General features: G+C 37.2%; 1 protein-coding gene across 11 annotated transcripts in view; it reads left to right on the top strand.

Moving 5' to 3' along the window:
* Positions 1-13,581, top strand: part of NPAS3 (neuronal PAS domain protein 3) — an 867,326-nt gene that overhangs the window by 424,758 nt on the left and 428,987 nt on the right. For 9 of the 11 annotated variants that reach the window (XM_055361312.2, XM_063697703.1, XM_055361313.2 and 6 more), the window contains one exon: positions 7,195-7,277. In XM_055361312.2, the coding sequence (XP_055217287.2) occupies positions 7,195-7,277 (83 nt within the window). The remainder of the gene's footprint in view (positions 1-7,194; positions 7,278-13,581) is intronic. The other 2 variants (XM_055361314.2, XM_031001970.3) reach the window with 1 other exon arrangement.

Raw genomic sequence — 13,581 nt, 5'->3', positions numbered from 1 at the left:
AGAAAGCAGAGCACCTTCTTACATCAGGAATGTGTTCAGGCTTGGAGCCTGGACAGGGATCTGTGCTACCCACGCTGCGTGGCCCACTGGCCTCCTCTGACACACAGGCCTGCCTCGCCCAGTGGACTGGATCCTCGTCAGCTTTGCATCCCGAGTTCCCAGCAGAGTGCCTGCCTCAGCCTGAGACTCAGTACATATTTGCCACCATAGCCCTGATGCCAGAAGAAATTAGTTTCTCTCTTCTTGATCTGTTCATGTTAGATTAAAAACCAAGACTTTCTAGCCCTCAAAGATCCTCCTATTCTATATTCTTTATTCTGAAGTTGCTTTATAACTGTCTCACTCCCCAAACTTCCCCAAATTGGGTGTTGGGGGCGGGAGGGGGCTGGTGGGTTCACCCCAGCATACTCCATATCTCTGCTGGGAATTTAAAGATAGGAATTAATTTTGGGTATGATCTAATTTTTTACCTTTTATTTATTTTATAAAGAAAAAGAGGAAATTCTCATTTCTTTCACTGTATAAAGGGAATTAAATAGTTAACTTTAAGTTTTACATCCAAAAGCAATCCCTGTGACATCAAGTGGTTGAACCCAATAAATACTTAGGAAAGCCTTGGATGTTTTTTAAGTTGTTAGGGACTAAAGTCCCACCCCCCAAAAAAGTACTCTCTTACAATCATTGTTCTTCTGGAATAATTAAGCAAGTAAAATTGGAATGACTGTGTAACAACTACCATTTTTTAAAATTAGTAACAGCACTTTTGGAGTCTCAGGTATGTCAGGGATGTCCTCTTCTTTTAGGCCAGTCCACTCCTCAGGACCCCTTGCATCTCTTGAGGATTTCCCTCATGTACCCTACTCTCCACGCCTCGGCCCAGGCTGTGGATCACACCTGCATTTTCCTTAGGTTCTGTCCTCCTAGACGTTGACCGTCAGACGTTGACCTCATTCCCTCAAGTGCTGTCACTCCAAACAGCAGCTTAACCCACTGCCTTAAGGATTTCATTGTCAAGGGGAAGTGTGGGTTCTCTCTCGAAGAATGTTAATCACCCCATATGTAGCCCGTGTGAGGGACATACAGTATTCTTATAGTAACTACCAGATTGTTGGAGAAAGGCCATTTCCTCCTTTCCCAGCTACAGAAGGAGAAATATCTGCCTAGGAATTCTCATTTCCCTCAATGGAAAAGAAAGGTGGGTAGGCAAAGTGAATCTTTAAAATGGAAACTTCGTACTAAGAGGTCCCTGTAATTTGTTGCTGACCAAATATACAAAAACATTTTCAAGACTTACTACAGTGATATCTGGTTGCTGTTTCACATTTAGAGGACTATGCCATTTTGGTGTAGAAAATGATAAACATTTTCAAAAATCATATGAATACTATTTAATTCTCAAGAAGCTGAGAAGTGCATAGTGAACACCCCCTTGACTAAACAGATCAATTAGACATTGTATGTTTTCCCCTTAGTTCTTTAATAGTTGAAGCAATATAAATACACTTCTTTAAGAAAAGCAGACATGGTTTCTTTTTCCCAAAAGCAGTTCATTTATAAGTATTAAAATTTGCACAGTCACCTCATCCCTAATTATTTTACCTAATGCAGTCAACCCATACTTAAATAGTGGAAGATATTTAAATATGTATTGCATCAAAAAATTTTGGATCATCATAAGACTTCTTAAAATTTCAATTGTATTATTGGATTAAATATTCTTTTTTGTCTAAATTGGTGATATAACATGTTAGTAGGTCTGAGATATGAATTATGAAGATAGATTTTTTGTTTTAAAAAATCCCCTAAATAGGAAATTAAAAATAAACCCAAAGTGTGCTACTCCTGAATACATGAGTTTTTTTTCTGGTATTTATTTGTTATCAGATACGTGATTAATCACGTGCCCAATTAACAATGCGTGTCCCTATTTCTCTTCTACAGTCATCATTTATCCTATATTTTAATACTAGAAACTAACCTTGATGAAAGTAAACTGAAAAAGCACTGTTATTGTTTGTTTTCATATATATATTTCATATATGTGTTTTCATATATATGAAAACAATAACAGTGTGTCATATATGTATATATACATATTGCATGAAAACTTCACATACAGTGCTTTCAACAACAGAATTTCAGTTGTCGTGTTGCTATATGGGTTAAGCTGGTACCCAGTGCTGTTTCAGTTTCTTCTCCAAACCTGAAAATCTCCCAGTGTCTAAGCCATGCACAGATACTGAGGCGTTTTCTATTGAAAGAATACAATTTGTGAAAATGGACCTCACAGAAGGCAGAGTGATGAGGGCCAGTTTCAGAATAAAGACACAGCCTATATTACATGCAAACTGAGAAATTTTAATTTTGATAGGGAAACAGATACACACACTCATACATACCTCATGAACTTCTGGGGCTCCTGAGAAAACCCTCCCTGGCTTCTTTGGCCCTACAGTGAGGAAGGCTAATTGAGATTCTTCAAGGGAATCCCTTTCCTTTTCTTCTATACCATGGAAGGACTCATTAAGCATTCCATATTCCATTCTTTCTCAGCCCCTGGCTTTGCTTAGCCAAAGCCCAGGAAGTCAATGTCCAGGGATTCCATTAAGCATGCCCTTTAGTGCTCCCTTCCCCCAGGCTCAGTGTGGGAACAGATCCTTGCCCCTTAGATGAAGGATTCAGAGGGGAGCTATCAGGGGTCACTGGGCGTCAAGCCTGCCTTTTTGCCAGGCGTTCCTGAGATACTACCTGCCGAACTTTAAGACTACATTTGCCCGTGATGCCGTACTGCCCTCCAACTTATGGGGGAGGATAAGGAAGTACCTCTGAAATGATCTTTCCTATCCACCAGTGACTGCCTTGGCCTAATAAAACAATCCATTAGAAACCCTGCCTCACAGTGTCACAGTCCTCTTCACTTCAGAATACCTTCTTCAAGTGATCCCTCCAATAGCAAGCCCCTCTGTGGCTCTCTGCCTGTGGTCCACCTTCCCATTGTGAACCATGCTGGCAAGGAGCTGGGGTTATGAAGGGAAAGGGCAGGGCACAAGGCAAGTAGGGCTCGTGACTTTTCCCCTTTCATTATGTGTGTCCACCGAGCTGTCCTGCTTCTGTTTTGTAACAGGTTCTTCCATGGCAAGCTGACCTTTCGGCTGAATAGGTCAAACTCCCACTGAGCGTTAATCCTCAGCCCTCCTCATGTGAGTGCCTCCCCTGAGGTGAGGAGCACTGGTTAGGAATATGACTGGGAGGGCCTGGTGTATTCCCCAAAGAAGGGTTGCCTTTTACTGCACTGAATTAATTCTCAAAGACCACCGTGTGAGGTTATGCTGAAGGATCCGGATTAGAACTTTCCTGCTGACATTGTGGAGGGGCAAAACTAATTTTTCAGATACATGTTTTAGACTGTGGTTCCCCTGTGTATCTTCCCCTTTTTAATGAGAGAAAGGCCAAATGCACAGTCTTAGTTATTCATCGGATCATTTTGGATTTCTGAGACAATCAGAATTTTCCTAGATGATTTTTTAAAAAACCAATAAACCCTTCTCCCTGTATTTCTCTTCCATTTAAAGTCTCTTAAAACTCTAGGTGTTTTATTTTTAACCCTTGTAAAACATGAAATAGTAGAGTTGTGGTGTGTGTTGATAATTATATACTGGACCTACTTTTGTTTTAAATGTCATAAAACATTTTTTGGACTATTTATTAAGTTTTGTAACACTAGTTACCTTATAGTAGCTAGAAATTTTCAACATCAAATAGGCATTTGGTCATGTTGAGTTGAATTTTAAGTTGAATTCCTGTGGCTTGGGCTTTCTTTTTTATACTAGTTTGTATAAACTGTTCAACTCCTATAGCTCTTACGTCTCACTCTCAGTGAGCTGGTAACAGAATCTTCACAGACAAGTGGTTGCACATTCCATTTATTTAGCAATGCCCTCTGTGTGTGTGTGTGTGTGTGTTGTGTGTGTCTGTATAGGTTAATTTTGTTAGTGTTCTTTAAATTTCAGAAAATAGTCTTTTAGTTGAACAAACAAATAAATGAAATATGTCAGTAGATTAGATGAAACAGTGACCCGTTCAGCAATAATAACTGTACAGTATGTCTGGGCTACCAGATGGTTTTAGAAACTGTCAATTTCCAAAATACAGAAATCTGAGAGAGCTTCATAAACAATGTATTGCTTTGCTGAGGATGACAGATCCCATTGAGGAAATGCCCCTTTAGTTTTTTTAGATCATTAATGATACTCTATAAACATAATAAGATTAACACGGAGAAACAAAATACCTGTGTTTGCAGTATTCTTTAGTTATCAGATTATTGTCTCAGTTCTCAAAATGCCAAATGTGATAGGATAAGTGCAAGATAAGAAGTACATTTTTAACTTCTATTCAGTTAGCATTAATGCTCAAGTTAAAGCTGGGCTCCTACCAGGGGCATAATGGGCTCCTGTTTAACATATTTATGTTGGTTGTAAAATTAGGAACTGTCATTACAGCCCACATCACCTGCATAAGTGCAAAACATATAAATCAAGAGAAGTTCCAGTGACATAAAAATGCCATCGAATAGAATAGCATGAAACTACTTGCAAGATACTTGTATATTATGCTAGGGTGTATGGGGGTGCACACTCAGATTTCTAGGGGGTTTGGAGAACAAAGAATAACTATACAGATAGAACTCATGGATGAAGACATTTCCTCAGAGCACAGCCTGAACCCTAGTGGAGAAACAGCAGGAAAAGAAAGGCCATCAATAGCCAGACTTGAATAACCGCCCCACCCCCCGCACCCCCACTGAAGACAACAGCCTCTATGCTTTCAGAAGGCATTTGAGCAGCTTTATGTTGTTACTGGAGCTTGCATCTTGGGCCTCCTAAGTCAGTGAACTTTTCTGTGATGTTTTAGGGTTCCTTATAACCTGGTGACTATTACTCCCTTGCCCCCTCGTAATCCAGTTCTTTGTAGAATGATTTCTGTTATCTAAAATTAGTCCTTTTTTCTTTTTTTGGGGGGGGGGTGGGGAGGGGACGTGCAGTGATTTATTTTGAACTTTGTAATCAGAGTCCCTGAAGTGCCCCCCCAAATTATCAGCTATTAATAAGGAGCTTTCTGAATCCTAATTACTGTCTCAAAAACAGAGTGGACACTTGAGAAGTTTTTCAACTCCCCCGCTTCTCCCTCCCAAAAGCCACCCACCCCCATAATCTCAAAAAAAAAAAAAAAGGCTGCAAATTTTATTCATGTGGGATCATTCACACCAAGCTACCATAATGTGCAATTAACACTCTAGAAACTGAAAACAGTATTCAGCAAGACAGCTGCATTATCAAAAATGCCAAAGGAGTTTTGAAGGGAGTAATGTGCATGTTAGAATAGGAAATTAATCAGAAATGTGCACACCCACATACACACAGTAGTACTGTCTTAAGTATATCTGAATATTAAAATTGTAAAAACCCTATGTCTATATTTATAATAAAGATTAATCTCAGCATAGTAAACTGATTTTTCTGTTTTAAGATTTTTAGTTGTGTGTTTTGCTTCTGAAGCAAATGAGGAGGCTGGAGTAGAGATCTCTAAGATCCCTTCCAGCTGGAATATTCTTTTGATAATGATCACTCTTCAATTATATTTTATAAATTTTCCCATTGAAAAAAATGCCTCTGTTATTTTTCTCTTGTCAGTAATAATGATACTTAACACACACGCATTTTCACAGTGCCTTGCAGACATTGCAGATACAAACTCCCATTTGCAGGGGTAAACTCCCTACTTTGCATAGCGCAATAATCACAAGTGCATTTATATTATAATCCCTACTAAGCTGTGGAGCCAACTCACCAACTTAGTAACTGAAATGCAACAGAATTACCCCAGCAGCATTTCACTGGAATTTTCTTGTCAACTAGCTGAAAGTGTTTCTAGAAGTAAGAAAATAGGGGATTTTGATTTTATTTTCAATTAGTAGTAGCTGGGCTTGAGAGAGCAGAGGTTTGTAATAAAATTTTCAAAAAAAGCAAGAAGATATGGGGAATTTACTTGTTAGAAATATAGAAAGCATCTGAATATTTTCTTTAATAAATCAGTGTAAAGCAAATGGATTTTTTATGATGTCCTCACTTTTGATTTCTGTACGTCACTTCCCTCTTTTGTCTATAAATTTGCTCTGACCATGACGCATCCCTGGAGTCTCTCTGAATCTGCTGTGATTCTGGGGGCTTCTTGATCTGTGAATAGTTCATTGCTGAATTATACTCCATTAAATTTTTTTAAAAAAAGAAAAAATAGGCGGAAGAACAGGTTTAAAATAAATTGGAACCCCACGTAAAAAAAAAAAATCATAAACAGATGACACTCAATTCTGGATTCCACGGTTATTATGCATTAAACCCACTTTTGTTAAGGATTATGAGGACTCCTTGTGTGGTAGGCACCTGCAGGCAAAGCAGGTGAAGCATGCCTGGAAGAGGATTGACTCTTAGTGAGAAAACAGGAGTGTTCGGGAACTCCAGATAAGAAACAGTCACTGACCTGGTGAGGCACATGCTGGCCAAGGATCTACCTGGGCTTCTTGTCAGTCCTGTAGGAATAGTTACACATGAATATGCAGTGAATGTGAAATCCAGCCATCTTAGGATGCTTAACACTAGTGCAAATGATCATGAAAAAGAATGTCTTATCCAATATGTTGTACTGATTAAATTGTGATGAAGTTATTGCATTAGAAAATACAAAAAGTTTCCTGTTTGCTTTTTTCCTAGCCTAGAAGATGTAAGAAGTTTAGTTTTCTCTGGGGCGGGGTTGGGGGGAGATAAGGCAGTATGCAGATGCTTAAAAAAATCAATACCTTAATTTTAAGAAAAATGGTGTACTAATTTATTTTAAAGGAACCCAAACATTCATATGTTTTTATTCCAGTATAGGGAAAGCCATCCAAAAGGAAAATTTTTAAAGTCTGAATGTATTTTTTTGATGTTTCTAGAAGTCGATATTTTAGGTTGAAAATTCAACCTAGGCTATGTTTATGCTTAGACAACTCAGAACTAAAATTAATACTGGGTGGTGGTTCAGATCTCATTGTTATACTAGATAGTCAATGATGCCATTCAAGAGAAACTAAGCTGAAGATATGAATCAGAGCTCCAACTTAATTGTTCTGTTTTCTTTCTTTCTTTTTCTTTTAAGTTATAGGTGCACAGCGAAGGAGAAGCCCGAGTGCACTAGCCATTGAAGTATTTGAAGCACATTTGGGAAGCCACATTTTGCAGGTACCTTTAAAACAAAAAGAAGCTTTCTTATATTTTACTAAGAAAAAACCATATGTTTAGTCTTTTTTAAAAAGAATTTTTTTTAAAATGTCAGCTGTATATTTGACTGTTGTGATTTTATCTTGGAATTCCGAAATTCTTATGAGTTTATTTTTTTCTTTTTAGAAAGCCATCCTTTGAGAGAATGTTAATGAGAAAGGGAGGGCAAGTATTATTTGTGCTGAAATAATTTAGGTGAATTGCACTATTTAGTTGATGCGCAATGTGTAGTAACTGGCTGTTCCCAGTATGGTTGTGTGTGTGCCGTATTTGTAAGTGGATCTATGTGTGTGTCTTTGGAGCTATATATTGTATTTGGAAGAGCAAAGTTTTGTTGTGAAAGTACTGTGATTTTTTTTGTGTGTCGCCAAATTTCAGTTCTTTGCTTGAGTTCGTATTTGTGAGTGCTTCCAATCTTAATGTTTGCCTCCCCAAATTAGAAAATTTCTCAGCGGAAAATATAGTATATTTTAAAATACTAGTAAAAGGAGACAAATAATAATTGATTTTGCCAGTGAACTTCATGAAAAATAAATGTTAAAGGTCACTAGGATGAAACTGTAGTTACCTAGCCCGAGAGAAAATTCATTGCAAACTCGTCATCTCACTTATTCAAAATTTTTTTTTACTAAGACTTTGCCATCGATTCAACACTTCTGCCTTCAACCATAGATAATTGTGCCACACTGGTCCTGCTCCCAGGATAAATGTTGCCATGGCCACTTTTTTTAATCTGTGGAAGATACACCTTTTTACATAGAATTGGAGAAGCAGACAAGTTTGGGATATATAGGCCGCTTACTGTATTTGGAAAAGGTAGCTATGTTTTTCTGAGATAAACTTTGGAGTAAAATAAAAGTATACTCCAGATCCCTGTTCATTCAGAGTTTATAAATAGGGCCTTTATGGTGCTTTCCTTTTCTAGGTTGTCAAAAGTAATACTACATTTAGCATATTGTCTTTTAAGTATGTGCATTAGGAAACTATTATGTGATTCTGCGTTAAAAAAAAAAAAAGAAAAAATAGCTCATAGTCAAATCCTGGTGGTTCTGCAAAGCAGTGTCTTTACTGGCAGTTTCAGAATCATCCAACACTTGCTCATAGGATGCATTCTTGGGCCTCAACCTAGACCTACTAAATCAGAGTTTATAGGGTAAAGTCCAGGAATTTGTGGTTTTTAACAGTCTTCTGAGATAATTTGGATGTTCCATCAGGTCTGAGATAGCACCTTTCACATTTGCAAGTTTAAAGCCCTGAGAAGTCTTACTTTACATTTTTGTTTATTCTTATTTGTTGTTTACCCATTAATATCTGTTAATATCTCATAGAACTGATGTTTCTTGAAATACACCTTGGGAGTTGCTATTGTATTGTATACATAAAATTTTGAATTACCTTTGTTACAACCTAGGTTTAGTTTCAAGGACACAGAAAGGATCATATTTCTTTCTAGATCTTCAAATTGTTACTTCCTTTTCTCTTACACACATGTTGTTTGGAATCTCCATTATAGGTTTTGTATGGACCATGACATATAAATTGTTAGACTCTGATGTGATTGAGGACTATTCCTGTTTCTATTCTGAAGCACTCAGAAATTGTTACCTAAGACTTAGTCAATGAAAAATTATTCAGAGACTAGTCCTAGATTATTATCTTCTTAATTCTTTCTGGAAATCATGACTCCAAAGGCCTATGAGTAAGGTGTCTCAGTAATTGCAGTAATTTAAAACTAACACAAACTTAGGAGTTTGAATCAAACATAAATTCAGTATAAATATATAATGTAAAATGGCTCTCTCAAATGCTAAATCAACATTATACTTCATTGAGAGAACACAGGATCTAGAATGGGGCTGCAAGCTTGTTCCCATTTTGGATGGGTCACATTCAGACACCACACTATGGTTGCATCAGCTGTCACACCGACCTAGACAGCTGGATGCCATTTGGAGTAGAATAACCAGACTGGTGAGTAAACTAGAAATCATATTACGTGAAGAGTGGCAAAAGGCCTGAGAAAGTTTAGTTTGGAAAACATGACTTAAAAGGGGCATCAATGCCCTCTCTATTTATTTGAAGGCCTCATTTCCAAAAAAAAAAAAAAAAAAAGGATTAGACATATTCTGCGTCGCTTCAGAATATGAGAAAAAAGATAAATGGATGAAAATTTAGAATGTTTAAATTATGTCCATACAAGAAAACTCCTAAATAGGGCTGGTCACACTTGGAATAAGTTTGAAGCTGTAAACTTTCAGGAGAAATATAGATGGCTTGGTAAAGATGCTTTCAAGAAAGGCATCTAAGCAGGATTGCACTATGTAATCTTGCAATTGCCACAGAAACTAGAACTTTTGGTATAATTTGATTTTAGCACTAATGGTTATGGAGTGGAAGAACTACTACATAGTATTCTAAATTAACTACTAGAATTATAGGCAAGAAGGAATTGGGAAGTAGTAGTAACAAGAATAGCCTCCCTTAAGCTATCTTATTAGTTGTTTTGCCTAACTAGCAGGGAAACTTTTGAGCCCATAAGCCTATGTCTGCACCATGTTCAACAATATCACAGTGTTCAGTAAGGATGAGATGGCTTCTACGTTTTGTTTCAGAAGGGTCCATGGTAGAATCTGGTTGGTCCATGAAGACTGGAATGAATTCTGTCTTTCTTTTCCTCCTTCTTACTCTTTCTTCATTTGCAAATAGTTGATAAAAACCTGTGTGGTCAACAAAGTAGTATAGGCATGATCTCCAACCTGACAGTTTACAGTCATTTAACACTCCCCTTCATCCCCCACAAGTTTCAAATACTTTATAAGAACACAGAAGTCACTGTATATGACTGCTATCTTTAAATAGCTTACAGTCATTCAGGGAAAGAGGAACCAGGAGGTTGCATGAAGTGAGAAATATCACACAGGTCAAGTACTATGGGGCCACAAAAGAACAAGGCTCTGAATTTGCCATAAAGCACCAAAGAAGACTTTTCAAAGTTGTTGATGGATGAATAGAAGTTTATTAGGCAAAGAAAAGGGAAGAATATTCCAACCAAAGGGTACATCAGACACAAAAGCATGTAAACAAGTAGTGGTGAATCTCACTTGGAGACTGTTTAGATGTTTGATATGATGGCTGCTTCACATATGCAGTGGGACATATAAGAGATGAAGGAAGAGAGATTATAGGAGCCATATTACCAGGAGGTGTGGACTTGATTCTCCATGAAGAGTCCATGGAGAAGGCTTTTATGCAGCAGTGACAAGAGAACAGTTTGGTTTATTTCTGGAGTTATCATCAAAATACAATGTCCAGGAAGTCTCTGAGTTGTAAGATACTGATATAAAGAGACCATTTAGGAAATTGTTACCAGAGTTCAAGAAAATGAAGATCTTTTACAAGGTAGAGGTGTGTGAATGAAGAGGCAGCTATGGAATTGAGATAGAATCATTAGCATGTGGTCCATAATTAGAGGTGAAAGGCTAGAGAATGACAGGATTTAATCATCGCCACAGGTTTTCTAGTTTGGCTGCTAGCTGTCTGGTTCTGCTACCTGAGAGAAGTCGAGAGGGATGGTCTGTTAAATAGCCAAGTTGATATGAGGTAGGCACTTGGAAACCTAAGTCCTGTTTCTGCAGAGCAATTCTCAGGCTAGGTCTGGAATTACTGATCCCTGGCATATAGATGAATGATAGTTCAAATTAAGAATGGGTTACAGCCCTATGGAAATGATGTGGAGCAAAGAGAGGGTTAAGGAGAGCCCACTGTGGGGTATGTCATCATTTAAGAGGCCAGTAAACATGAGAAAGGAATGGACAGAAAGAAAAAGCAAGCCACAGGATTTGATTTTGGTGGAGGAAGGAATATTAATAATGTCAAGGTAGCTAAGGATAAATCCTTTAGTAGGGCAAATCCTGAAGAGATGTCATAGGTTTTGTGGATTGAAACAGTCGCTGTGCGGAGTAAGTGTAGAATACAGACCTAAAGAGCGATAGGAGGTAAAGGAGAAGAATCTGAGTGTTCATGGTAAAGAAAGGGTGGGAAATGAGAAGTTATCATCGAGAGAAATTTGTGTTTTTCATGTAATGAGAGTATGTTTATATGTCTGAGATTTATGGGATCAAGCATTTTGTGCATATTGGAAAAAAGATGAAAAACTAACTCTTGGCCAATTATATGCTCTTTAGCAATCTCCTTTAAAAATCAATATCTCATGGTCATGTCTGTGCTGAGAAAGGATTGGTTTTCATTATTATTAATGGCTAAATGCCATTCTATACTATGGATGTATCATAATTTATGTAACCATTTTCCTGCTATTGAGTATTTTGATTACATCTAAAAATGTTCATATCTAATGCATATATCAACGTGTCTATGTATGTGTGTAAATGCAAAGAGAAGATAAAATATTGAAAAACATATTTTCTAAAAAGAAAAGCCTAGTCTGGATGGATTTTAGCTTAAATATGATGAATTTTTACTGTGTACTAAGTTTCAGATACTGTGCTAAGTTCTCTTCTTATATCATCATTGAGTACCCACAATATAGACCTATGAGATAGGTGCTATGACTACATGCATCTTAAAATTGAGTCAACTAAGATTTTAAAAACTTAAGTAACTCAAGTTCACATGTCTGTTTAGGTAACAAAGTTGAATTTGAACCCAGGATGGTAACACTAGGATTATAACACTGCAAAAAATGATAAGGGCATTTTAAAAGACAATGGTAATAAGAGGAAAGAATTAAGACACTTACAGTTGGAGTAAACAGGCTTCAGTAACGAATTGAATTTGGAAACTAAAGTAGAGGTCAGTTCCAAATACCAGTGTGGAGTTCAGAAAATGCCTGTGACTTCACTGCATCAGGTACCAAAGCTTCCCTGCTACCTGTGCCCCAGTGATGTTTCACTGAAGTGCGTACTACGTGTCCCTTTGTGTGGAGGATTTGAGAGTAAGGGGTAAGATAGACTCCTTAATTTTTGGTGTGCCCGTTCTCTGAATGTATATGTAATATGTCTCTGCTGTGCATATCTAATTAGCCATATATTCTCGTAGGGAAAAGAAAGTTTGGTGGGATCCCTTAAAATGTGATTACTTTTCCACTGAGAGGGAGAAAATAATAAACTTAATGGTGATTTTATCATGTATTACAAAGCCAATTTTCAATACCCGTGTTTGTAGGCAGGGCCGAGGCCCAGGCTGTGTATTGTGAACTCTGGGGCCTCCATTCACAAAGCAGTCTCACCACTGACTGTGACCAATATTATAGTCTCAGTAAACCTATAACTATTTCAGGCATGAATCGTAGGACAGCAGCATCTTCTCCAGGAGAGTTGAGGGTTCAAGGGATGTCAGCCTTGCAATGGCAGGGCTGTGAATCCCAGCCATAGTGGGCCTGAATCAAGGCATTATAGTTCACTAAATTCTTCTCTGATTTTTATAAATTAGATGAAGAATGGGAAGTCAAGGGGTAAAGGTTGGGATTTGTGCATTTTGTGGCAGGCTCAGTAAAAATCCGAGAACTTGAGGAGATCATTATGTGGGATCTTACCTGGAAAGTAGATGTGATTAAGCACAAATGTGGTTCCTGCTTTCAACGTTCTCTTAGGGCATTATATTGTTCCCATTTCATGACTTCTTTAATATGAAAAAGTAGCGTGTTATTTATTGTTACTTTTCCAATATAAGGACCAGATAGGATATTTGTATTTTACCTTATTGAAGTTAACAAAACACAAAATGGTAGCAAATACTGTCTTCATAAGTCATAAAATTAACTACTGGAATGACTTTCCCTTAGGTGCCAGATTTATGAATGGAATGTTTTAATGCTTTAATTATTTGTTTACCCTCAGCAGAAAGGTTCAAGTTTCTTTCATTTTGTAAATAATGCTTACATAATTGTTATATAAAGTTGCAATATTGTTTTAGCAAACTCCATAGTAATAATGCTGCTTTACTCACCTCACAGGTGTTAAACAAGTTAAACCTAGAACATGGAAATTTTTAAGGTTTATGTTTGTATTCATTGTCAGCATATTATATTGAACTATATGTGTGTGTGTGTGTGTTGCTAACTTTGTAAAATACATGCCATTACTAAGAACTATCATGTACTTATAATTGAAAGATAGTCTTTATTCATAACTCATTTTGGATCATAAAAGTAAGTTTTGTGAGTTGGATAAGTATAATAAGTACCAACACGTTTGTACATAACTAATAGAGAAATTCATTTATTATTTAAGTATTGAGAGAATAA

The sequence above is a fragment of the Gorilla gorilla genome, chromosome 15 (genome assembly GCF_029281585.2).
Source record: "Gorilla gorilla gorilla isolate KB3781 chromosome 15, NHGRI_mGorGor1-v2.1_pri, whole genome shotgun sequence".
In the NCBI taxonomy this organism is placed as follows: Eukaryota; Metazoa; Chordata; class Mammalia; order Primates; family Hominidae; genus Gorilla; species Gorilla gorilla.
Note: the sequence above shows the minus strand (reverse complement) of the source record. Positions and strands in the feature narration are given on the sequence as shown.